The following is a 26,443-nucleotide window of genomic DNA, read 5'->3' as shown; positions in this document are numbered from 1 at the left end:
GCGCCCCACCCCATCTTGCAGAGGTTTGCCCCTTTCCGTGGTGTAGATGGCCTGCCATGGCTCATTGAGAGCTATCAGTGTGATGTCGCTGAATGCAGGGTTGGGAAGAGTCCTATGGGCAGGTCTAGTTCATTCCAGAGTGCCAGCCCCAGGGAACACCAGGGAGGGGCCTGGGGGGCGCCTGCGTCATCGGTAACCGTTGGTAACTGTGGGCCTGTGTGACCTCCGCATAACAGCAGGACAGGAGGGAGGAAATGAAACATCATTCTGTCATTTCAGGCCCTAGCATTGTCCCCCAAGCCCATGGGGAAGGCCCTCGGGAGGTCCCCAGAGGCCTCACAACTTGTCACTTTCTCCTGTGGATTTCTCTGACACTTGTCACTGTCACACACTGTGGGCTGCCCCTTGATGGACAGAGCCTGAAGCTGCTTTGTCCTCAGTGTCTCCGCCTCCAGGAGGTCTGGGGTTGGGGCGCAAAGGGAGGGCCTGGGAGGGGTGGCGGAGAGCAATTAATTCTCTCCTCCCTCGGTCAGCTCCAGGGAGCACTAAAGACAGGCAGGAGGGGCAGGAGGAGGTTCCATTCTGTTCTGCTCAGGCTGGGGGACCCTGGAGCCCTACGGAGGGCTGTGGGTCTGGCCAAGGTGCCAGGTGGTCACCTCCTACCCCCATGACCCTCATAACTGAGAACCTAGGTAAGGACCCCAGCAAGGCCCCTGACCCCTGTTTCATCTCCGGCAGGATGGCCACTGGGTGGAGTATCGCTAAGGTGGTAACAGGCATTGCTTCTTCTGTCGCCTGACCCCCGGGGGCCTGCTGAGCGGACTGGGTGTTTGTTACAGCAATGGTCAGTGGTACAGTGACACCTACCTCACAGGGGAGGGAACGGGGGCCGCAGAGGGTAAGTGAGGGCCCAGGCCTAGTTAGAAAGGGGGCAGTTGGGATTTGAAGCTGATTTTTGTTTTGTTTTTACTCCAAAGACCAAAGACCATAACTCAAAAATGTTCCACTGCTAATAGTATTAGCAAACTGGACCCAGCATTACATTAAAAAGATCATACACACCATAATCAAGTGGGATTTATCCAGGAGATGAAAGGATGGTACAATATTTGCAAAGCAGTAAATGTGATACACCACATAAGCAAAATGAAAGACAAAAATCACATGATCATATCTATAGATGCAGAAAAAACATTTGATAAAAATCCCGCACCCATTTATGATAAAAACACTCGGCAAAGTGGGAATAGAGGGAACGTAGCTCAACATAATAAAAGCCATATATGGAAAACCTACAGCCAACATTGTACTTAATGGATAAAAACTAAAAGGATTTCCCTTAAGATCAGGAACGAGATAGGCATGTCTGCTTTCACCCTTTTTATTTGACATAGTATTGGAAGTTCTAGATACAGCGATCAGGTCAGAAGAAATAAAAGGCATCGAAATTGGAAAGGAGGAAGTAACACTGTCATTATTTGCAGACGACACGGTATTGTACATAGAAAACCCTACAGGCTCCACCACAAAACTGCTAGACCTGATAAATGAATTCGGCAAAGTAGCGGGATACAAAGTCAACACTCAGAAATCGATGGCATTTCTGTACACCAATCACGAACAGAAAGAGAAACCCAGAGAACAATTCCATTTACTATTGTAACAACAACAGAAATAAAGTACCTAGGAATCGATTTAGTAAAAGAGCAGTGCTCAGGAAACCATAGGACTGAAGAAAGAGACTGAGGCGGATACAAATCAGTGGGAGCACATGCTGTGTTCCCGGACTGGAAGAATTAACATCATTAAAATGCCCGTACTGCCCATAGCGACCTATAGATTCAGTACAATCCCTATGAAAATACCAGTGGCACATTTCACAGATCTCAAAATATTTCAAAAATTTATATGGAACCAAAAAAGACCCCAAATAGCCTCAGCAGTCTTGAGAAAGAAGCTCCAAGTTGGAGGGGTCACAACACCTGACATGAAACTATATTACAAGGCCACTGTCATCGAAACGGCCTTGTACTGGGATAAGAACAGACACATCGATCAATGGAATAGGAGGCCCAGAAATAAACGCGTGTCTCTGTGGTCGGTTAATATTTGACAAAGGGGAAATGAGCACACAATGGAGGAAAAATAGTTTTTCAGTAAATGGGGTTGGGAGAACTGGACTGGTACATGTAAAAAAGTGAAACGAGACCACCAACTTACACCCTACACCAGAATAAAATCAAAATGGATAAAAGACTTAAATATAAGTTGATCCCGTAAAAGTCCCAGTGGAAAACACAGGTGGTAAAATTTCAGACATCCCACGTAGCAATATTTTTGCTGTTATATCTCCTGGGGCAAGGGAAATAAAGGAAAAAATAAACAAATGGCACTACATCAAATTAAAAACCTTCGGTACAGCTAAAGAGAACATCATCAAAATGAAAATGGAGCCCACTATATGGAAGAACATATTTGCCACTGATACATCAGACTAGGGTTTAATCTCCAAAATACATAAAGAACTCATACAACTAAACTCCAGGAAGACAAACAATCCAATTAAAAAATGGGCAAAGGACGTGAACAGACACTTCTCCAAGGAGGACATACAGAGGGCCCAGAGACATATGAAAAATGCTCAGCATCACTAGCCATCAGGGAGATGCAAATTAAAACCACAATGAGATATCACCTCACACCTGTCAGCATAGCCATCATCAATAAATCAACAAACAACAAGTGCTGGCAAGGATGTGGAGAAAAGGGAACCCTCGTGCACAGTTGGAGGGAATACAGACTAGTGCAGCCACTGTGGAAAACGGTATGGAATTTCCTCAAAAAACTAGACATGGAACTGCCTTTTTACCCTGTGATTCTACCCTAAGAATCTGGAAACACCAATTCAAAAGAACTTATGCACCCCAATGTTCATAGCAGCACAATTTATAATAGCCAAGTGCTGGAAGCAACATAAATGCCCACCAGTAAATGAGTGGATCAAAAAACTATGGTACATTTACACAATGGAATATTACGCAGCAGTAAAAAGCACGGAATTCTTACCTTTGCGACAGCATGAATGGAACCGGAGACTATTATGCGAAGTGAAGTAAGTCAGACAGTGAAAGACAAATACCGTATGATCTCACTCTAAGTGGAATCGAATGAACAAAATACACTAACGAGCAAAACAGAACCAGTGACGTGGAGCAGTCTGACAACTGCAAGAGGTGAGGAGGCAGGGACTTGTGCAAAGAAGGGGAAGGGACTCCTAGTCAAAGAACAGGTATGAGTGACCCGTGGACATGGACAATGGAGTGGGGATGGACTGTGGGAGTAAGGGGCGGGGCGCAAAAGGGGGAACATTTGTACAGCTGTAATAGCATAAACAATAAGATATTTAAGTGAAAAAAATGTTCCACTCTTGTTCAGCAGCAGCTTACCATTCCACATGCATTGATGAAGTGCCGGGCACTTATTCATTAGTCTTTTCAAACAATCCTAGGAAGGAGATATTTTTACTCCTATTTTACGAGGGAAAAACGTGGGGCTCAGGAAGGTGAAGGGGGGTGTGGAAATTGACTTAGGGAGTGACTGGTGGAGCTGGGGTCAGAATCCAGTCTGGCTGTCCCAAAGGGGCTCTTTTGTTGGAATCTTGCTTCCCAGAACAGTTCCAAGGGCCTCTTTCAGAAGCCCCTGCCCTGGGCTTGGGGTTCTCCTGGTGGCCTCTTGCTGCTCAATCCATCTAGCTGCCAAACACCTTCCCAACTCCAGCCTGGAACACCCAGGCCAAGTCCAGGCAGATTTTATGGAAAAGGCTGCCACCTTGTGGCCAAGTCCCAAACCTACCATTTACCAGGAGGATGCGATGGCTTGGGAAGGGGGAGCTTTGGAACACAGGTGAAGTCAGTGTCTGGGAAGAGACCCCCATCAGGAGCTTGCTTTTCAAGGCTGCCTCACAGCTGGAGTGCCAACTCTGGGCCTCAGAGGGAGGGTTCGGGCTCCCCACGTGCCTCAGAACAGAAGGCAGGGCTTGCGTGTGGCACGGGGTCAGAAGTTTCCTGGAGAGTCCTCACTGGGGCCCATGGGAGGAGCCCTGAAGGTAAGCCTCAGCTAGCCTTGTCCTTAAACCCTCCCCCCAAGGTGCTGGTCCTTCCCCAGATGGGGAGGGGGGAAGAAGCAACGTTGGGGCTTTGAGGTTTCCCCTGGAGAGAGGCCGCGGCCCCTGCCTTCTGAACTGCAGCCTGTATAGACACCGTCCTCAGCTCTGAGGGGCAGGGTTACAGAAGTTCCATCTCACTCACCAAATTGGACCCGAGTGAGGGCCTCAGTGGGGGCTCTGGGCTGTCCTGTTCAGGCTGTTGCAGTCTCCCAGGCTCCGTTCTTCCTGCCCTCTTCTCTCTCCACTTTGCTGATCCAAGGATCGGCTAGTTGGATTTCTCCCTGGTTACGAGAACCCCACTTTAGGCTCCCCATGGCCTGCAGGAGAGTGTCCAGCTTCTGGGCCTGATTTTCATCCCCTCCTCCTTCTCCTCCACAGGCTGGTCTCAGGCCACGTACCTCCCTTGGGGCGGGGGAGGGGGGGCTCTAGTCCAGCACGCCTCGTCGAAGCTGAACATTCAGATCACCTGGGGAGCTTTGAACCTGCCAGGGCCCGGACCACTCCCATGGACATTCCGATTTAATTGGCCCGGGACCTGGAGGTCGTGGGTGTTCAGGGAGCCTCCCAGGTGATTCCTATATGCAACCAGGGACCTAATGCACAGCCATTGCTCTGGACTTCTCCTCTGATGACCTGTGTATTTCTTCTGCCTGCTGTGCCTGCTCCCCACTCAGCCCACAGTGCCCTCTCCACCTTTCCACTGTGCTCCCTCCTACCCAGGAGCCCCTGGCTGCTGTGCTCCTGCAAAGCCCTCTTTTCTGGACTTTGTGTTTCTGGGCCAGCCGGGAGCCTGCTGTGTCCCCCACTGACTGGCTGGTAAGTTTGCCTCACACTTTAGACGGTGAGATTTTTGGCTGGGTTTTGTTTATCTGCGTATCCCCCAAATCTGACAGTGCCTGGGACAAAATTGTGCTTGGTGACAGTGCAGGTTGATGAACGTCCGGATGGGGGTCCTGCGCAAGTAGCCAGTCTTCATGGTGCCGAGACCCTCAACCTTCCAAAGTCACCCCTGCTGGGAAGCCCTTGGGGCCACAAGCAACTGGTCTCACACTGAGGGAACCTGTTCACCCCCCTGGGCTGGCAGGGGGGCAGGGTGGTGGCAGTCTGGAATGAGACTTCGGGACAGGTCCTCCCCCCGCCCTTCCCCCCTGCATCCAAATGTCTCCCCGTGACGAACGGGTCAAGCCTTAGTTTCTACTTTCACAAAATCTGGGCTTGGAGCAAAGACTTAACAGTAATAGCAACCAGCAGTTACTGAGGACTTACCTGTATCAGTGACACAGGGGTGACAAAGACACGTTCTTGTTGCATCAGGGCTGCTTGGGCTCCTGGATACCCAGGCTCCTCCTCCATCCAGAGTCAATGGCAGACTCCATTTCCTAGTCTCTCTGGTGGGGGTGGGGGTGGGGGTGGAGGGGTGGGGTCCACGCAGCCCCTGCGGAATGGGACTGGAGGTGGTGTGGCCCCTGAGAAATAATTACACACGTGGTCTGGGATCTTTTTTTCTGTCAACCAGCTGAATGGAGAGGAGGTCAAAGGTCCCGAGGAGCCAGACAAAGGCTGAGGCCTCTGGGGACTGAGAAGGAGGCAGAGTCACAGATGGAAGGAGCCGGGACCTTGAGGGACTGAGCGCAGTGGAGCCTGTCCCATCATCGCTGATCCACAATGACCGCCTGTGAGTGAGAACTCAGGGGTTTTTTTATTTGTTAACTCACGTTGGCCAAAACGTCCCTTACGGTTTTTCCATAAAATAAGACACATTTTCCATTTTCAGCAATAATTTTGTTGATTTGGATGTTTTGATTATGTCAGCTATCTCCTGCTATTGGCTTCTAGTGGGGAGAGGCCAGAGGTGCTGCTAAACATCTTCCAACGCATAAGACAGCCCCACAGCAAAGAATTATTAGGCCAAAACATCAATAGTACAAGAAACTTCACAAACCACTTTTGACACGTTTGATCCGTCCCAGCACCTTCTCATACAACCATGCAAATCTGTTTTTTGCATTTCCGTTGCATTTTTACCTTTCTTGAAATAACGAAGCACAATATGCTGAAAATGTTGCACATCTTCTTCCATCTTCAATGTTAAAATGGCTGCACAAAAATTCACCGATTTTGGTAAGTTTTTAAAAAGGCATGCTGCTATGGCAACTGTCACACTAGAATATGACACAGCTGTTTCGAATCACGATAAAGACAACTAAGCACTACGAGAGCCATTGTATGGAAAAAAATGTAGTGGACTTTTTGGCCAACCCAATACTTACCCTAATGAATACATTGTAGCCTTCCCAGCTTCCTGTTCAGTGAGTGTCCAGTTAGGGCGTGTTCCCAGGTGGGCTGACTTCAGAGGGCACAGTCTTGTTCCCTGTGCTGTCCTCCAGAATTCTGTGTCACTGTGCAAATACTTCTGGAAGCGGTCGACCATTTCATCCTGGTTGTTCTAGGACTGGCCTGAGGAAAGGCAGGGGAGGACTTCTGACCCACGCCTGTCCCCTCCTCCCATGTTATGGGTTTGGTGTGTATGCATTGTGAGAGGCTGGGCTGGCCTGGGTGTGACAGAACACTCACAGGTAATTCCCAGATGGCCAGCATAACAGACAGTTCCAGGTTCTGGTACAAGTCTGGTGACGAGTGATTCTGAGTACCTCACTGTGTGTCCAGCCCTCCGGGTCTTCCTGCCTGGACTGTGGGTTCAGTGGGCTCCCCCTTGGCTTCTTGTTAGAGATCAAGTCCCTGTCTTGCTCGGCCCCCCTGGTGGCATCCACCCTGGGGAGACACGACTCGGTGGTCTGTCCCTCTTGCAGCTTCCAACGAACCGGGATTCGAGGGGGAGACTGTATTGTGGACGCACATCCAAGTGGTCTGGACACCTGTCGGATCAAACAGGGCGGTGGCAGCGGGACCCGGGCTGGGAAGGGGCTGTCTCCCGCCTCCTGTTCTTGTGAAGGGAAACAGCTCAAACTCCACACCACACTTGGGACAACGGTGTCTGCGTGTGCTTCTGAGCAGGAAGTTCTCTGGAACACCTTCAGTTGCCCGATCGCTTTGCTAAATCATAGCTTGACCTGCTGGTGATGCTGACAGAGTCCAGGAGCCCCACACCTGGTGTGAGGCAGACTAGCCTCTCTCCACCTTTCCTCCCACCTGGGGAAACATCAGTCCGGCTAGGTGACTTGGAGGCAGTGGTGATTTAGTGACTTGAAGGGTCTCAGGGTACCACCCAGCCTTCCTAGAGAGATTTTGAAATCTCCAGAGCTGGGCTTGAAATCCAATGCCACCAATTACCAGCCGGGGGATGGCTGGCCTCTACCCCCTCACCTGCAAAGTGAATGCTGCTCAGAGGAGCTCGTCCTTGCAACCTGTCTACTCGATTTACCTCCATTTCTTCCTCTGTAGTCTGGAGCACATACCTTCACCCCAGGGCAATGGCTGGCGGCCTTGTCCTTCACCCCACACTAACACTGACCATGTGAACTCCCTGCCTAACCTCACTGCAACCAGAGCACTTGTTCATGCAATTAGAATGGCCTCCCTCGTGTGTTTTGTTTTAGAAATGCAGTCTTTAACCCGTGCATCTTCTGCCTCCTGCCCGCCTCTGCTGTGTGTCTCGCCACAGGCCCTTTGCACGTGCTGCTCCCGGGTCTGCAGTGCATTTCCCCTTCTTCCCCTGGTTAACTCTTGCTGACCGTTCAGGCCCCAGTGCCTGCTGTGACATTCCCAGTCTTGGTCCCATCCCCAATTATGTGCACCCACGGCTTTATAGATCTTCCCTGTGGGCACTAAAACCCGTGTCGTTTTCACATCATGGTGTAATTATCAGACTACTGTCTCCCTGTGGCCCTGATTGAGTGGTGGCATGAGGACCCATGTTTATACCCACTCACCTCTTTTGTCCCCAGAACTTAGCACAGGACCCGGCACACGGCAAGCTCTCAGAATATGTTGTCAAATGCATAAATGGTGAGGGCTCAGGGAGAGTATCGGGTGCAGGGTGCTAGCACTGTTCTTGGCATCCGGTGAATGTCTACAAATATTAGCTCTTAACAATGATGTTATTATCTTTCCTGTAGGATTGGTGCAAAAAATTCCTCTAAATCACAAGTGCTCTTCTTACTGGGGTTGGCCTAGGGGTGCACGTTTTGGGGTGAATTATCGATCTAGTCTGGAAGAAAATACAAACGTACACACACACAGAACTGTACAAACTCAAGCAGGTCTCCCAATGTGGCGAGAGTGTTTGCCCTTCATTTCCTGCCAGCACCTCCCAGCACTGGACAGGGCTGCAGGGACCCAGCCACGCAGAGGTGGGCCTGAGGATCCTCTCTGCCCCCAGGCCCAGACTCTCTTCACCTGTTTCCTTCAGAGAGGGGGCTGCAGGTGTTGGCAGAGATCAATCTAGAACACAGAGCAGTTTGGGGGCCCCGAGATGCCTCTAGCAATAGCTCCCCAGAAACTTCAAAATACCAGCTCCTCCTTTTTCTCTAGCGACTTTGACCACATCCTCGCCTCAAAGCACTTCCACAGAAGACCAGTGTCCACAGGAGTTTTAGAGACTTTATTTATGTATAAACCATTTAAACACTTTGCCATAAATTATCTTTGCCTGTCCCTAGTCTTTGCTTAGCAGCAAATTAAAATTAATATAAAAACTCGATGAACAATTCATACATGTATATTACAAAAAAGTTCCTGTACCAAAGTTCTTATTAGACATTTTTTTTTGTTTTTTTTTTAACTTTTTTTTTTGTTTGCTTTTTGTGGGTTTTCTTTTTTTTAATTTTTTTTTTAATTTTCTCTCCTCGTGGTGACTGTCATGTGATTGTCTCAGTTTCTGGACCAAACAAACACACTAATAATTTTAAATCTGAAACAGTGATTGTGCCTTGAGGCTTATGTATGTACAGGGTGATCTGAAGTGGTGCCCGTTAGCAAAAGAGTGTCACAATGCCACACCTCTACTGCCACTGATACCCACGAACTACGGAATCTAAACAGACTACACCCTGTAACTGAGTATTACTGTCCACAATGGAATCTTCAAAGACAAAAAGAGTATGAAATTTATCTGTAGTGAGTGTAGCCACCATTTTGAATTAAGTTTTACACTCTGAGCTCAAAGAAAGTAGCTCAGGCCACACTCAGTGGGGACCGGAGCGTTAAGTGCTGAACGGTATTTTTTTTTTTTTTCGCCTTGACGTTTGATATGAATTTCCTTTTTTCCCCTCCCCCCCTCGTGTTTTTGTGTTTCTTGAAAAAGTATTTCCAGCGCTCACTCTTTCACTTGTATGCCCCGCCCCCTCCCCAGTCGCTACACACAAATCACCCCCAAAGTCGTGTTTTAAATGCACCTGTAGTGGAACGAAAACGTCTGGAGTATTTTTGTCCAACAAGCAGTCTGAATGGGTCTCTCAGCTGGTCTGGCGATGCTGGTCCCCAGGGATGTCCGTGCCGCTCACGTGTGAATTAGTGAGGTAATAGAATCGGAGGCCTTCTCGCCTGCCTTTCTTTGTTTCTCGGTTGTGTGTTTGTTTTGCTTTATTCTTCTTCTCTTGTATGTGTGTGTTTTCTCTTTTGTTCCTTTTGGATATTTTGCATCTCTTTGCCGTGTAGACCCAGAACAAGTGGGTCATATTTTTAGGGGAACTTGGAGCATTTTGTGTTCGTTCGTTCATTCATTCATTTGTTTTATTTTCCTCAGAAGTGTGGGCCGGGCTTTAGTCGACTTCGGGATGTGGGACGTCTCTCTTGGACAGTAGCATTGGAACTCAAAAAATGTGAGCTTGCTTGCCACTGCTCCCCGAAGCAGCCCGGCCTCAGGGCCCCTGTTAGGTCTTCATCTCCTTAGGAGAGGAGAGAACAGTTACTCCCGCTGAGCCATCCAGACGAGGAATGGCAGCCGATGATTTTGTTACCTCTTTCCCATCTCGTTCTGTCTTAAAAACTGGATGTTGCTGCTACAGTCTGCAAGCTCTGGGTACTGCTCCACAGGAAGCACGTAATAGCCCTCGTAACCTGGCACCCGCCCCGTGCTCAGGAGCTGCTGCTTCTCGCCCTCAGTCCACAGGCGGCTCCCCTCTCTCCCGTCCCTGGCTTTCTGCTGCTCCTTGGCCCAGGCGGTGCCCAGGGCCCTCTGTCTGGCCTGGTCCAGGACGCGGGCCTTCTCTTCGTCCAGGGTGTCGGGGGTGAGGCCGTAGCGGATGCTGAGCAGCAGCGTGTTGTGCTGGAACTCAACGTTGGTGAACCTTCGAGTCCTGCCGTTGACCAGCAGCGTGGGCTGCGACACGGTCACGTTCACCCCGCTCTCCAGCACCTTGCGGCCGATGGTGGTGTCCAGCGTGACCAGGTCGCTGTCGGCCGAGCCGATCTTCACGAAGTAGTGGGTGTCTTTGCCCTCGATGCTGTAGTGCATTTTGTCCAGGTAGTAGGCGTTGTTCAGCACGGACGCCACCTTGCGGCTGTCCTCGCTGGCGATGCTGGACACGCCGGTCGTCACCCGTCCTTCTTTGATGGCGAACATGATGCCTTTGCCGATGATGGGTGTGGTGGTGGCAAACCAGTGGCCCGCCTTCTCTCGGATGCTGGCGTGGAGCTTTTTAGCAATGACCTGACCTTCAAGAGCCAGGAAGGCCTGATTGTGCCTCTCTGTTGTCTGCTGGACACCTGTGATGAGCTGTGGGCATAAAAACACACAGACAGCTGAGACGATGGGCAGGGCAGCTGCTTGGGTAGGCTGGGAAGCTCATTACAAAAGGGTCAGGAAGGGAAAAGCCTGGGCTTCCCTGTGGGAACCAGGCTTGTGTCTGCAGGGACGTGAGCTAACACACGCCTTCCCTTTGAAACTAGGACAGGCTGACACTTTCCGGGGCTCTGATTGTGTGGCCTGTCTTCTTGAAACCGTGGCACTCACTCAAAAGACGGGATGGAGGTTTACCCCCTGGCTTGCCACGCCTCTCCCTTCCAGGAGAAAGAGAGGCACTCTGTCCTCTGGTGGCTGGGCAGCTGTCTTGCACATGGCAGCCCCAGGAATATCCCAACCTGAAGGGCAAGGTGGGTGTTTGGGGAGCTGTGAACCCTACTACTGTGGCCCAGATTTCTTTGAAGCCAATGCCGTGGATATTTTTTAACTCCCTTGGGTTAAGACCTTGCCTCTCAAAGTATGGCTGGGAGCAGTGGAGTCCCTGGGGCCCGCCCTGGTAGAACAGCAGGATCTTGCATCTCCCTTGGACCTGTGGAGCCAGAAGCTGCATTCTAACAAGACACCCTGCGTGGTTTGTGTGCGTGTTCACGATTGAGGCGCTCCAGGCCAGGACAGGCTGGCCTCGGGGGCCAGAGGGACCATCGCTAGGCTTGGAGCCATTTGCTTTGGATTTGAGCCCTGATTCTGCAGGGGGAGGAAATCACCATGATTGCCTTGGCCTTGAGCTCTGCACTCACAAATGACAACTTGTCTCAATTGGTGGTTGGGGGACAGGCTGGGATAATGGAGGAGGCTGTGTTTGGGAGGTAATGGCACTTAGATAAATGAGAGAAATGATGGCTATTCATCCACTGAGTGGTCCCTGAGGGGCAGAACTGAGAGAGAGCGCGTTGTTCTCAATTACCCAGCAGCTCCTCCTTGTCTCTCGAGTTACACAGTTTGGACAATTATCCAGAGCAGCTGAGACCTTTCAGACGTTTAGAGTGCTGAGCACCGGTTCTGTGGCAGGGGTAGCTGAACTGGGGTGCCCAGCCCTCCTGTCCTGTTGCGGCAGAGCTCCGAGCTGCACCCACCCGGAAAATGGCCACCCTTCGCTCATCACGGACAGCCCCTGGCCCTCATTATGTTTGGAAAACTCGATCTGTATACATTTGCACCATAAAACCTTCCTGCTTTATGTGGGGCATAAAAATGTTCTTGAACGGGACAGAAACTGCAAACCACCACTTTCGGATGTCCCACAAGAGCCGAAAGGGTTATGCTATTGTAGGCAGTGCAGGTGGGGAGTTGCCGCTAGATCGCTCTGTGCTGTTGTTAATCCAGGAATGACTCAAGGGCATATACTGAACAGGTAATGACGCCACCGTTAAGGTCATCATCAAGGTTCGGGAGAAGCGCGTGCTGCGCCAGACCGGTGACAGGGTGACAGCATTGGCTTTCCTGGGGAGTCACAGCGGTTCATGCACCTTTTATACCCAGCTCCAGTGTTCCCCTCCCCTGCCCACATGCGCTCGGCTCCCATGCTGTTCCGTTTGCCCAAGAGCGCGATGGTGATCATTGTGTTCTTGGCAGGAGCCCCGGCTTACCTGTCCACTCTCACTTGCTTGGCTCTCTGACAGTTCATAGGGAGGAGGCACGAAATACATTTTGGCTCTTGGGAAGCCAGGAATTATGTTGCTAAGCTGAAATCCAAACATCACAAGCCAGCTTTTCACGTCTATGGTGGAAACAAAAACGAAGATTTCTGAAATCATCATGGGTGGAAAGCAATAAGGATTTTGGAGAGAGAGCAAAATAAAATGGATGCTTGGGCTGAGCACAATAGGAGAGGGAGGTAAAAGCTTGGGAAGGCCTCCTGGTCCAGACCCAGAGCTTCTCAACGTAGGTTCTAGGCAGTAGATGTCCTTCCAAATTTGGTCAGTTCCTAACACCCTGCCGAAGCCCCGCCCCACCGCAGGGTGCGCACTCATCTCGGGGCCTGGAGTGCCCTTCCTGAGAATGTCTTCTGGCTGTGTCACCTCTTTCAGGTCTTCTCTGATGCTGCCTCCCCCTTAGGGCCGACCCCAACCACCATGGTTAACACCTGCCCCCACCCCAACAATCCCACGTCTCCTTACTCCGCTCATTCCCTCTCTCCCCGCCACCCCGTCCCGTGATCCCATTCTAATGTGCTGTAACACTCGGATGCGGATTGTACTTATTGGTTACTGTCAGAGTGTAAGATCCATCAGGGCAGGGCGTTAATGAATCTATTTTAGTCACGGATGTCCCTGCAGGTCCTACGACAATGTCTGGCACAAAATAGGGGCTCAGTAAGTGTCCTTGGGACGAACAAATGAATGGATGGATGAACACTGAACATGGGTGGCAAAGGCTTCCCTGACAGGTGTAAGGGCGACAGAGGAACTACCGATACCTGCCTGAGAACTTGCTTCTAGAGGGACTAAGTAAGGAGGTGGGATAACTGCTTACCTCCTGCCCTGGGACTGTTGTGAGGGAGTTAATGTTGCCTTTACTACTAAACATACATGCACATAAGAACCCTCTGATGGGGTCGGGGAGGGGGGAGGATCTGGAATCCATGGTGCATTCTTTGGCCTTGGGCACAGACTGGTCCTTTGAACAATTTGGCAACTACACGTGTTAGCGCTAGCCCATTTAAGAGTTATTTCGCAACACAGGTTTGACATTGTGTTAAAAAGTGTGTTGTCATCCAGCAGAGAGAAGGCTGGTATTAATCCAGCAACAATCACATACTGACAAAGCAGCTCGCTTGTGCAATGTAGACGCCGGGGCGGTGGGGGTGGGGGGGTGCAGGGCGTGGCTTTCCCGACTTTGGATACCCATGTTCATTCGGCCCCACGGCGTTGCCGTACCACAGGGTAGTGCCTGTGCTGGTACTGATTGTACTCCCTGGTTTCTGAAAAATAAACTTGCCTTTTCCACTTAAGTCAGTCCATTCTTAGAAAAAGAAACTTTGTGCCTACCACAAGTGGGAGAGCTGACTCACTTGATGCGAACAGAAGATAACTGTAAAGTTAAGACAGCCACGCAATGAAGCCTGAATCCGAGCGCGATTCTGTTGCCAGGTACTGAGCCGGTCTGAGATCTGCTCTGTCCGCTCAGAGGGGAGATTAGAAGTGTTAATGAGGTGGTGAATACACACCGGTATCCAGTGGAGACTTTCTCCTCCTCAACCGATTGGAAGAATAAAAAGAGGACTGAAGAGAGACTAACGTCCATGTGCATGTTCCCGTGTTCTCTAGTCCTGCCCCTGTGCATCACGTAAGATCGCCCCACCTTCCACTATAGACTAGGCTATGGAGGGAGATCCCAGAAAGGCCCGAGAGGTCTTTGGCCTCTGGAGACTGTCTCCACCCTGGTCTTTTCCCCCCAGGGTTCCCTCCCTAGCACTCAGGAGGTGATCCCTTCTCACTGCCTTTGAGACCAGGAATCTTAATGGCCACTCCCTTGACCGATTATTGCTCATGTCATCTGCCTCTTTAGTCTCTAACATGGCTTGATTTTGGAGTCTATCCCTATCGGGAGATGTTCCTTCAGATGGCCCCTCTCTTCCTCCCTTCTGCAGGAGGCCCTTCCGGCCCCAGGAGCGCCCCTCGCCTTGGAAGTCGCTGGCCTCATTGGGGGACAGGTCCCCCGACAATCTGCTGAGAGGGAGTCCTTGAGGCAAGGGCTGGGGATGCGGCCCCTCCTAAGAGCTCATTCCTCCCTTCTTCTCAGGCTCCCCGGGGTATGTGACTGTGCTGCCATCCCGAATGTTCTCTCTCCTAAAACGTCAGCCCAGCAGCTTGGATGTTAAGTGTAGACAGGAGAAAGGGGGTCAGGGAACTAGGAGGCTGTGCCTTCCTGCTCATGTATGAAAATGAAGCCCCACAAAATCCAACTCTGTGCTCACGTGTGCCTGCCCAGGACAAGGGCGGAGGGGGGAGAAAATACAAGTCACCATGGGTGACATCTAGGAGGTTCGCTCGATTGGAAATTTGTCTGGGGTTTCGGGTTTGCCAAAGCCACGCCACTCAGGGCAGAGTCTGGATCTGTTTCAGGGTGGAGCCGGAGACCCCACATCCCCCAGAAAATTGAGCAAAGGAGGCATTCCCACTTTTCACCTACAAAGTTCCCACGTCCAAGTCCATTGCCGCGTAGGCATAACAAACACATCCTGACCATTTATTAGACCTTGTGCTGGGCTAGGTGTTTTATGAGTCACAATTCACTTACTTTTCAGTCTCATGGGTAAGTACTATTATCAGCATTTTGCTGGTGAAGAAACTAAGGCTCAGAAAGGTTAAGACGTCTGTTCAAGGCACACAGCAAATGACAGGCAAGTTGAGAATTGGTGATGGGCCCAGGTGTTACCGTCTGGGCCCTGGCTGTCCTCGGGTTTGTCTAGGACGGAGAGCCTCCCTGGATGCTAACATGGGGGAGGGGAGGTCTGTCACCCAGTCTGTCTTTTCATGAATACCTTTTGATCACAGGCGTATCAATCATCAATATATTACCTTAAAAATAACTGTTTAAAAGGCTGTTGCTTTGGAGCCCATGAGTGGGAAAGAAATCATTCTTGCCCCCAGTTACCCCTTCCTGGCGGCTACCCCTCTGCTCCCACCCAGGTGTCTCAGAGCTCATCCTGGGAGCCAGCAGCTCCCCCCCCCACCCCCGGGGCCGGGGGAGGAAACTGGACCTCCTCCTGTTCTTTACATCCCTCCTGACTACATCTTAATGACTTCTGCTTAAATTGCGAATGGAAGTTCAAGCACTCTGCTCCTCTCCTGAGTGGCAAGTGAAGACCCCATCATTTAGATGGGATTTACAGGTGGCCCAACCTGAGAACAGTGGAGAAAGAGCTGGCGTTCTCTGCTGTGGTCCCCTCTCCAGAGGTCCTCTCATTCTGACCCAGGAGCAGGTGTGGCCTTGTGCCTGGTGCCAGGGTCCCTAGGCCCTGTCAGCCCAAGCCACATGGCTTCTCTAACACCACCTTTTATGTCAGATTCTTTCTAATGGTTTCTAGATTCAATTTTGTTGGACTTAGCAACTTGATTTAATTCCCATTTAGTGAGTCTCTATGAAGCACCAGAATGAGGAAAGCCATTTTGCCATTCAGAATACTCTCGGCTGTTGCCTGTGGGCGAGACTCTGGGCGCGTGGATGTGGGGCCGCGGGTTAGCAAGCGGGGTGGGTGGGGGCGGGGCGGTGGCGGTGGTCGGTACTGGACTCCGCGTGATGAGCGGCCGGTACTGGCCCCCGCGGGAGGAGCGGCCGGTACTGGACCCCGCGTGATGAGCCACCGGTACTGGCCCCCGCGGGAGGAGCGGCCGGTACTGGACCCCGCGTGATGAGCGACCGGTACTGGCCCCCGCGGGAGGAGCGGCCGGTACTGGACCCCGCGTGATGAGCGACCGGTACTGGCCCCTGCGGGAGGAGCGGCCGGTACTGGACCCCACAGGATAAGAGAGGCGGAGGAGGCAGCAGTGTCTCCAGCGGCCCTGCCCCACCGCCCCGCTGTAACCCTACATCAGCAGCCTCCAGGGACCCTGCGCCCTCAACTTGGGGTTAAGTGGACAAGCTGGTGCGGGCAACCCAAGTCCTGGGCCCTGTACTCCGGTTCACTGTCCGGAATGGTTACCGATCCATCAACAGGAATGCCCCCAAGGGGGTGTCTTTGTCGGCCAGACAGCTATTACACGAACCCAATGGAACTTCCGCGTAGCGCTGGAGATGGGGAGACTTCGGAGTCTGAGCTCGTGGAAGAAGAAGGATGCAGGAACTGCTAATGTAACTGCGCCCCTGTTGGGGGGGTTGGGGATTGCCAGTGAAGGGCAGCCGCGATGTCCCCAGAGGACATAGGTTACCGACTCTCCCTCCCGGTCACGATTCATCCCCCAGCTTCGCCCAGCTGCCCCACCACCCAGGGTGGCAGAGGCTCCAGCAGGCAGGACAGAACCAGGCAGCGAAGGGGAGTAAGCTCAAGTCCCTGGCCAGACGGCCAGACGATGGTGCCCACTACAGACAGACGTCGCTTTGTGGGAGGCCCACAGCCCCACTGGAGGGGACCAACAGCAGGGAGACAAGGGGGTCCCCCTACCCGGATTCCTGCCCAGACACCGAAGGTCCTTCCATGCCAGGCCTCCCCAGCAGCCAGCGTACCACAGAAGCCCAGCTGAGCGCAAGCCCAGGCAAGGTCCTGCTGATGGTTTCCGGCCTGAGCCCCAGCGCCCATGACACTGCCCTACTTCCAAGTGTTAAAGAAGCAGCCCTCTGGACCCAGGCGGCCCACAGTCTGGGAGACCTCAGCCCCCATCAACAATGGAGACACCCTCCCACGCCAACCACCATCCCTCAGCAATGCCAGCTCAAAGGACACCCAGAACTGTCATCTGGAATCTGCCAGTTTTCCCAAGTGACCTGCACCCTACCCGGCACCTCCTTCCCTCCTTCCCCATAATTCATGACATCAAAAGGCTGGTTTTCCCCCCTTTTCCTTGAGACTCAGGAAGGCCAAAGCAAGAGCCTTTTGCTTTTTCCCCCACTCTCTCCCCTACCAAGGATTGAAGGAAGGGATTCATCCTTTGTGTCCAGAGGTACTGACTCCCTCCCCTAAATCAGGCTGAGAAGAAACCAGCCAGCTTACCTCCTCCTGGTGGTTTTTCTTTCCTATCCAGTTTATTTTTTGTTTCCCTTCTGCCCCTTCCTTCTGATAACATTTTTGGGAACACGAGGTGTCACCTGAGATTCCAGTAAAAACAAAAACAGGCAAAAAAAAAAAAAAAAAGAAAACTATAACTTTTTTTTTTTTTTTGCCTTTTTAGGAGAACCAGGAAGTAGCCTAGGGGTCAGTGAGGTTGATTGTATTGAGAGAATGATTTTGTTTGGGTCTAGGCAGCTGGAGGGTCTGTTCCCCTTTCTTTGAGAGCCTTTAGAAAGCTGCCTCTGGATGATTCATCCCTAAGGTTTGCAGGGCCCAGCAGGGCTTTGGAAAGCACATTCTGGGTGGTGGAAGATTCTTCTCCCATGGCCAAGATAGGCCTGGTCTGCCTCCTGTTCACACTGTTTCTTCTGTCTGGGACACTGTTCCCTCCCCACCCTCCTACCCCCAACACCACATACACCACACACACCACACACACCACACACTTCCTAAACGTCTCTCCTCAAATGCTCTCCTTTGAGAAGGCCTCTGAGCACCCTAAGTAGACACTGCCCATCACTCTAGTCTAACCCCTTCACCTATTTTATTTATCTTCATAGCACTTACCATTATATGAAACTACACCCATGCGTGTGGTTTTTTGAGAGGGACTTTAATGTGAAACTGCAGTGAACTGGGGGATGATAGGCTAAGCCCCAGGGAAGTGAGGAAGCCTGGCAGCACAGCACAGGAGTGCCTCCTGCTACAGGAGGTGTTGGGGGAGAATGGGAAGGAAGGAACCAGCTTGGCCGTAGCTCCTAGGCTCACAGGGTACCAGCTGCTTCTGTTGGAGGATGCTAGGCTCAACTTCAAGGGCCCTGGAGCTTGTCAGTGAGGGACTGCATGGTCACACGTTGACCTCTAAGGTTGCCTATTTCTATCTGTGGTTTTGGACGCTGAGGTTAGCACTGTGCTGCAGGTAGCTGCTGCTTCCTTTTCGGTCTTGGGGATGGATAAGTGACTCCTTGTCACCTGAGGGTAGGCTCGATGCCTCTCTGACCCATGGCCAAGAGCTGTGAGTTTCCCAGAACTTGGGGTAGGGCCTTGGACTTGGGGTCTCCATGTAGTTCCTGTACAATGCGTGCACAGGCGAGATGGCTCTGGCTTCTTTGCTGGAAGTTGGTCCTTTGGAGCTCCATCCATCCATCCATCCATCTATCCATCCATCCATCCACACATGCAAGCACCCAACCTGATTTCCTTATTTCCCTGAGGACAGGGGCTTTATCTTGCTCTCCACTGCATCTCTAGTTCTAAGTATGTGTTAGGATGGGTAGATGTGAGTGGATGGATAGGGACCCGCATTTCACCAACAACTCACTTATCATGAGGAAGTAGACCATTTGCCTTCTTTGGTCTCCCTGTCTCCATACCATCTCAAAGCTTCCTATGGGCAAAAGTACTGACTTTTGCTCATGGTTTTTCTTCAGCCTTGAGCCCATTTCTGCCAACCAAGATCACCTTCCCCAGGCCCAGTTGGCCCCTTGGGGCCCTTCTGTAGTACATCAAAATTTTCAACTCAAGACACACACACACACACACACACACACACACACACACACACACCCCTTTGCAAGAAGGGTGCTTATCTTGTTCACCATTGTATCCCCAGAATCTAGCCTGGTGCCACTCTATGAATGTTTGTTGAATAAATAACAGGCACAGATTTAATTCTGCTCTGTGTTGTTATTGGTTATTTGCATGTGTATCCTGCCAGCCTGGGGGTGGGGTGGAGAACTGGGTCTTAGTCGTCTCAGTACCTACGCTCTCTCATCGCTTCACTAGGAATGATGTCAACAGCATGAGCAGGTGCCCTGTTGCCAACACCCACTGTCTAAGTGCTGGGCACTGGACCTCACCTGTCTCAGTTCACTTACTTACAAGATCACTCTGTGGAATGGTTTTATTTGTGTCCTGTCAGAGAGGAGGAAGAAACTACAGCTCCGAGAGATTGGCCCACTAGCCCATGCTCCACTCGCTTATAAATTGAGAAAGAATTTGACCCAAGAACTTCTGAAACCAGAGTCCCATTCATCCCCCTATCATAAGACTGTCTTCCTCTGTTGGGGCAGGAAGGGCTCTTACAAAATGAGCAGACTTGACAATGGGCAGAACCTCTCCAAAGAGACTTGGCGACTGTTCTGCTCTGCTGTCACTCGACTGTTCTACACGCTGTACTGCCCTGGGTTACAGTTCTCCAGGATTCTCCTAGTGTACGATGTAAGGCTGCCTTCCGAAGTTCCCAACAGTCTACCAGGACAACCACCCCACAGGGAGCCACTGCCCAGCCGAGGCAGCAAAGTCCTCACCTGTCACGTAGTTCTTCAAATCCAGCTCATTGCTGAGAGGGTTGTTGCTCTTGAACATGTACAAGTTAAAGGGGGCTGGTTCCCTGCCCACGTTTTTCCACATGGTGTAGTCTGGGGAGGTCCATCGTCCTGCCAGCACGTCATAGTCACGTTGAGTGAAGTGGACCAGCTTGGTCAGGGGATCATAGAGCCCCCCGTGGAAGCCAATGACCATCTGGAAGTCAGGGTTGGAGTCATAATAAATCTCCCCGTAGGCCGTGTACTGTAGCTGTTTGATCATGAGACCGTTAATGCTGAACACAGCCAGGGGGGTCCCTGTGTTATCCGAGGCCACGTAGTACTCCTCCCCACTGCTGCTCTCCATGGCGAAGAGGTGACCTTGGAGGTCGTAGTAGAGCGAGGTTATCTCTGAGTTGGAGTGATTGTAGACATGGGTGATGCGAGTCGGGTTGTGGAGGTCGGAGTAGAAATACTGCAGATGGTGGCCCAGGTTGGTCTTGTAGGAAGCCCGCCGCCCCACACCGTCGTAGCGGTATTGGACGCTCCACCCACTGGCCTTGTTGTAGGCCCTCGTGAGGAGGCCCTTGGAGTTGTACTCGAAGATGTCCGCCCCTCGCTGGCACAGATAGCCGTCGTCGTCAATTTTGTACTGCACGTCGCCGAGTCTGGTTATCCGATCCCGGAGGTCGTAGCGCAAGGGCATGAGGCGCACGCTGTTGCCCGGGTTCAGCAAGTGCAGGTTCCCGTTGAGGTCGTAGCTGTAGCGCCAGGTGGGGCGGTCATTGACGGCCACACTCTGGAGCTGCCCGTCCCCGTCGTAGTCATAGGTGTACTTCGTGGTGTTGGCATAGGGACCCAGTTTTAGCTCCCTCTTGATCACTCTTCCCATGCTGTCATACTGCACCGTCATCCAGTACATGAGGGACCTGAACATCTCATACTGGACCTCCTTGATCCGCCCGTGGGTGTCAAAGTGTTTGCTGAGGGTCATCACGGCCGTGGTAATGATCTGGTTGATGTCATAATAGATAACCCCAAACTTGCCGAAGTGCTCCACCTTGCCAGAGATCTCGTCATAGCGGTAGAGGTCAACAGGAAGGGGAGTTTCGCTTATGACGGGCTTAATGCTTGCGATCCGGAAGCTGTTGTCATGATAGGTGTAGTCAAACCTGGCATTGACCATGCCTTCCTCAGAAAACCTATAGATCTGCTTGTCCACGAGCGGGCCAATCTTCCGGTACCGGATGGTGCAGGAGAAGCCCCCACTTTGGAGGTTGACCATCTTCAAAACACCGGTGGTCTCGTCGTACCCGAAAGTGACGGCAGTGCTGTCATAGACGATCTCGGATAACTTGGAGAGTTTCCCATACTTGTAGAATACCTGGCGCCCGGTGCCCAGAAAGGATGTCTTCAGGATGCGGCCATCGTCACTGTAGTCAAAGATGACTGAAGCGTTGCTTTCAGGTGGGTTGTAAATGTTGCGGATGTAGCCAATGGAGGTGTGGGTGGACACGCTGTGCCGGGCAACGCTGGGCATGGTGACGGCATGGAGACGGTCGGAGGAGTCATACTCAAATATGTACTGACGCTGACTCTGAAGCAGGAGGACCATGGACTGGAGGAAGGAAAGGGGAAGGGAACCCATGAGTTGGCTTTTTAGGATCAATTCCCTCAAACTGACAATTTATTCCATTTCCCCAAAGGTCCATTCAAAAGGCATGAAAGAAGGGGAGGTTTAGAGCAGAGACTTTGAGTGGGTTGACTGCATCGGGCATGCCGACTCTGATGGATCGGGGTGGCTGCCTGGAGCAGGGTTTCTCAAACTGTAATGTGCATGCGAAATACCCAGGGATCTTGTTAAAAGGCAGATTCTGATTCATTAGTTCTGGGAGGGGGTGGGGCCTGAGACTCTGCTTTTGTAACAAGCTCCCAGGTGATGCTGATGTTGCTTGGACCACACTTTGAGCTGTGAGGGCTTGGAGGGCTGAGGTGGGAGGCACTGGTAGAGTTTTCCTACAGACTCAATAATGAGGAATCCTGAAATTGCTTAGAAATGACTGCCACTGACCCAGCAGGGGACAGGTGTGACACACATACTATGTTTCTGCCACCCCTGATTAAATCTAAAGAGAAAGCACAAGCTCCATTTAGAAGCTACTGAAAAGATTAAAAGGCCCAGAATCATTGATTCTTTGGGGAAAAAAAATGGCCTCAAATTTAAGGCAATCGGGAGATTCCTGCCTCCTCTGGTCAGCCATTCCAGTATTTTATGGCATAATGAGAACAATACTCAGGAGGGCCAAAGGGACAGCAGCCCCTCTCTTGCAGGCGTAACAGCTCTGTCTGCAGTGGACCCTAATCCGGAGGCGAGGAGGGAGGGAGTGGAAATGGACCTGCATCAAGGGTGAGTCCAGGTGAGAGGCCTGGGCTGGGCAAGCCGACTAGCTGACTAATGACTAGCTGACCTTCACATAGCTTGACTTGCGCCCTGAAGGGACCTGTTTTTACTGCTTATCCAACCTGACCTTTTCCTACACAGAAACCTGAACCCGGCGCTGCCAGACATGGAATTACGTGGAGAGGATGGTCGGCTGGTTTAGCGACAGGCCAGATGGGAGGGCGTTTCTCTGTGTGCTTGAGATTTAGGCACAATTCCCTCCTCTGATGGCTTAATTTCAGGCCAAGGCAGAAATGAATCAATGCATTTCTAGTTTAAAAGTAATGCTTAGCCACACTGCCGGTGATTCTGCCAGCTTCAACAGCACTTATTATTATTTTGGGGATAAAATAAGACAATCTGTCCTTTTTGCCATTCCTGAGTGTCTAGATTTTTTTCTTCTTTTTCTTGCTTTTAGTGGTAATCGCGCTGAGCTACGAATAACGTTTCCTTCAGATCGCCTTTCTCCCAGTGAGTAGGGTAACGGGAGGGGAGCACTTACGGAGTTAAAGTAAAAATGTTCGGGTCTCTTACAGTAAGCAGGGCAGGTCAGCTTTTAAAAGAGCAGCGTTAGTAGGAGAAATGCTGGCCAAGGGCGGCACGTCCACCCACCTTGTCAAGGTAGGAGTAGCTCCACACTTTCCCGTCGGCAAACATGCGTGACACGATGCGGCCTTGCTTGTCGATGTCCGTCCTCTCGCTCATGGCCCCGCGCTGCAGGCCGGCCAAGCGCCCGTTGAAGAAGTAGGAGACGTTGACGGCTGCCAATCCGCTGCTGGGGAGCCAGAGGAAGGGGCGGCCCACCTGGTCGTAAATGATCCTGAGGGTGAACTTCCGGTGATCATCATAGATCTTTTCCGTTCGAATATTCCGGTCGTAGTCAATGGACAAGAGATTCCTCCCGTGGACCTAGGAGAACACAAACAAAGGGCCCGGTTTGAAAGATGTCACCTGGGCAAGTGAGCTCAGCTTTCTACTGAGGACAAGGTGGGTGTGGCCCGGGCACAGTGTGCACCGGAGGAAGAAATCACCCTGAAGTTACTTGGAGCAGTGCTCTCTGAACTCTGTTACATCATGGTACAGGTAGCAGATGGTAGTATTTGCGGGTGTGCCAGAATACAGACATGAGACTGTTCAAGACCAGCGATGACTGGTCTGGGGTGGCCGCCGCGAGCCGCTGCGGAGGCTGTGCACTGCACAATTACACGGTGTACTGCCACGCTGTAGGAAGTGTGAATGGCGAAAATTGTGCAGTGCGTGGGGCGAGAGGATTCGTATATTTGCACGCTTATAACTCTTGTTGGCCATATTATCAGCTGAGTAGCTAACAATCCATAACAGCAGGTGTCAGGGTTTCTTCTGAAGCCTTAAGTAAAGGTGCCCAGAAGGGCAGGGAGAAGGTCTTCGAAATCCGTATTTTACAAAGACCTGGGACAGAGACTCATTCTTGTGTGAACTCCTTTACTTCTATGTAGAGAAAAGTCTTGCCACTGTCAAGGACGCAGACGTCAGTGGGGAGACCTCAGCCAGGCTGGGGGAGTCCAGCAAAGGGAAGGACTGATCTACTTAGATTTGAAAGGAGTGGCAGAACATATCCAGACATGAGTTAATGCTTATTCAGAGGTTGATCTGACCTGACAGAGAAGAAAGCCTGTCCCAGAAGGCAGAGTTGGGAGACTAACCTCTGGTTAGGGGTAAAGGAGATGACTCTTGAGGTTTAGCTAGCCCTGAGTGGATGGCTGGGAGTGAATAAATTGAGGCCAACTCAGCTCAGGGTCTTTCAACATCATCAACTGCAAATCCAGATGTCTCTGGGGTAACTGCTAAAGGCAATGGAAGATAGAAACAGGCAGGGGGAAGAGATCGAGAGATGTCCAGTCCCTTCTCACCTTATCCTAATGACTCAATAGCACTTAATAATGCTGCTGCTGCTGCTGATGGGTAATAATAACTTTAACATGTGCTAGTATATATAGGCATTGTGTTGGGCAACTTGCACCTATTGTCTGAGTTGATGCTCACAAAGACCACTTGCCAAATGAGGACACTGAGCCAGAAACAGAGAGGTTACATACGTGTTTGAGGTCACACAGCAGGAAGTGATAGGTTGGTCTAGGACTTAGATCTCAGGTCTTTGGCCAGTTAACACTTAGACATTTAACCAGGTTTGCTGCTTCCTGTATTGTGAATGCATCGAGTGCCCTGAAATGTGTCAAATGGGGCCCTTGTGGACTCCATGTTGCAGCTTTAGGCAGAGACCAGGACCATGGCTACCACTGCAGACACCGGTATTCTGTGGGGCAGCACTGTATCCAGGTAAAGAGCCACATTTCACAGCTTCCTTTAGAGACAGGGGTGACTCGTGACATAAGTGATGGTTGTTAGCTAGGTCTTCTGGGAGGGAAACTTGAAGGAAGCTGACTCAGCTAAGAAGTAGGCACCCTGCCTTGACTGGTGTGGCTCAGTTGGTTGGGCATCATCCTGCAAAGCGAAAGGTCGCCAGTTCGATTCCTGGTCAGGACATGTGGATGGGTTGCAGGTTCCATCCCTGAACAGGGTGGGTACAAGAGGCAACTGATTGATGTTTCTCTCCCTCTTTTCTCCCCTCCCTTCCTCTCTCTGTATAAAAAAAAATAAAATCTTACAAAAAGAAAAGTAGGCACCCTTTTGTTTTTCCTGCTTTCCTCCTCTTCGTAGGTGGAATGTGGATGTGATTGCTGGAACTCCAGCATTCACCTTGTGAGTATGGGGTGACTTTGAGGATGGAAACCTCAAAGATGATGGCTGACCTAGAGAAAAAAAGAGTCTAGATCCCCATTGACCCAGGTGTCTTCACGGTCATCCATACTAGCCAAGAATTGCTTCCCTTTAGGACTCCTTTTAGGTCCTAAAAACTAGTAAGCCTATACCTTGTCTTAGCTCTTGTTATTCCTGTACCTCTGTTACTTAGCAGTTGAAACTAAACTGATACAAGCCCCTGATGCTTTGACAGGTACTGGGGTAGTAGGTACTTTACATACCTGATCCAAATTGAATTCTCCCAACATAGGCAGAAATTATTTTTTATATGGGCAATAGCTCAGATGGGTCACAGAGCTAGACAAGTTCAGGGGCTGGATTTGAACCCAGGACTACCTAATTCTTCAAACTATTGCTGTTTCCATGGAGTCATCCCAGAGAGAAAGGGATATAACATTCGAGCTAGAACATTTGGAAAAGAGAATGTGCCAAAGCATGGATAGAGGTGTGAAAGTGGCGAGTTCTTGGGATAGCAAGGAAACCCAGCTTCAAGTGGGAGGTTCGTGCCATCAGCCTTATAGCAGTGGGGAAGACAAGTCAAAAAGGCAAAAAGTGTGGGGTAGAGTCACACAGGCCGGGGTCATTTCCTCCGGAGACGGAAGTTTGGCTATATCAGATTGGTACACTTGGGACAATTGCAAACGATTTGTAAACCTGTAAGCTTGAGAATTTCTGTTCAAGCCCTCACCAGTGTTTCATTCGGCAGAATGAATAATGCAGCAAGAAGGAGGGAGGGTTTTCAGTGTTCCCTGCGTCAACTGCTGGTGGCTCCCCACCATCCCGTCTCCTTCCATCCTTATCCCCTTTCCTTATTTCCCCTGCTTTTGCTTTGCTAACAGCACACAGCCCCCAGCGCACTTACTATTCACTGGGCACCAACTCTGTGCTAACGTCAGGTGCAGTGCCTGAAACGGAGTGCCCGATGAACACCGCCGACAAAGCGCTGGGCTTAGCCTGTTCTGTGCACGGCCCTTGTTTTATCTTACTTAATCCTCACAGTAACACTCCTAGGCAAGCACTGTTATTATCCCCACGGCACGTGTAGGGCACAGATAGGCTCAAGTGCCCTGTTCAAGCTTATACAAGTGATAAGTGGTGGAGCAAGGTCCCGGCCAAGAGTTCATGGTCTTCGCCTGTCTCAGTCCTGCCCCTCTTGACGTGCAGCTCTCCATCGGGCGTGCGTTTCTAAACCCTGGGGGCTGCTGTCCCAAATCACTGCTGCTGGGCTGACTCTGCAGTGCCCGGTCAGTCCCCAGGGAGTAGAGGCGGGGTGATTCTGACGTGTGCTCTTAGTTAAAATACACTCAGTGAGACATAAGGCCCC

The 26,443-nt window shown here is 51.2% G+C and overlaps 1 protein-coding gene across 8 annotated transcripts in view; it reads right to left on the bottom strand.

Annotated features, from left to right (window-relative positions):
• Positions 1-9,730: 9,730 nt before the first annotated feature.
• Positions 9,731-26,443, bottom strand: part of TENM2 (teneurin transmembrane protein 2) — a 610,087-nt gene continuing 593,374 nt past the window's right edge. For all 8 annotated transcript variants that reach the window (XM_045185001.2, XM_045185002.2, XM_045185000.2 and 5 more), the window contains 4 exons: positions 22,933-23,229; positions 19,884-21,498; positions 12,455-12,585; positions 9,731-10,841 (listed from right to left, as the gene is read on the bottom strand). In XM_045185001.2, coding sequence (XP_045040936.2) covers positions 10,080-10,841; positions 12,455-12,585; positions 19,884-21,498; positions 22,933-23,229 — 2,805 coding nt within the window. In that variant the 3' untranslated portion in view covers positions 9,731-10,079. The remainder of the gene's footprint in view (positions 10,842-12,454; positions 12,586-19,883; positions 21,499-22,932; positions 23,230-26,443) is intronic.

Source organism: Desmodus rotundus, chromosome 6 (assembly GCF_022682495.2).
Source record: "Desmodus rotundus isolate HL8 chromosome 6, HLdesRot8A.1, whole genome shotgun sequence".
NCBI classification, from domain to species: Eukaryota; Metazoa; Chordata; class Mammalia; order Chiroptera; family Phyllostomidae; genus Desmodus; species Desmodus rotundus.
The sequence above is the reverse complement of the archived record's forward strand: the minus strand, read 5'-3'. Positions and strand labels throughout refer to the sequence as shown.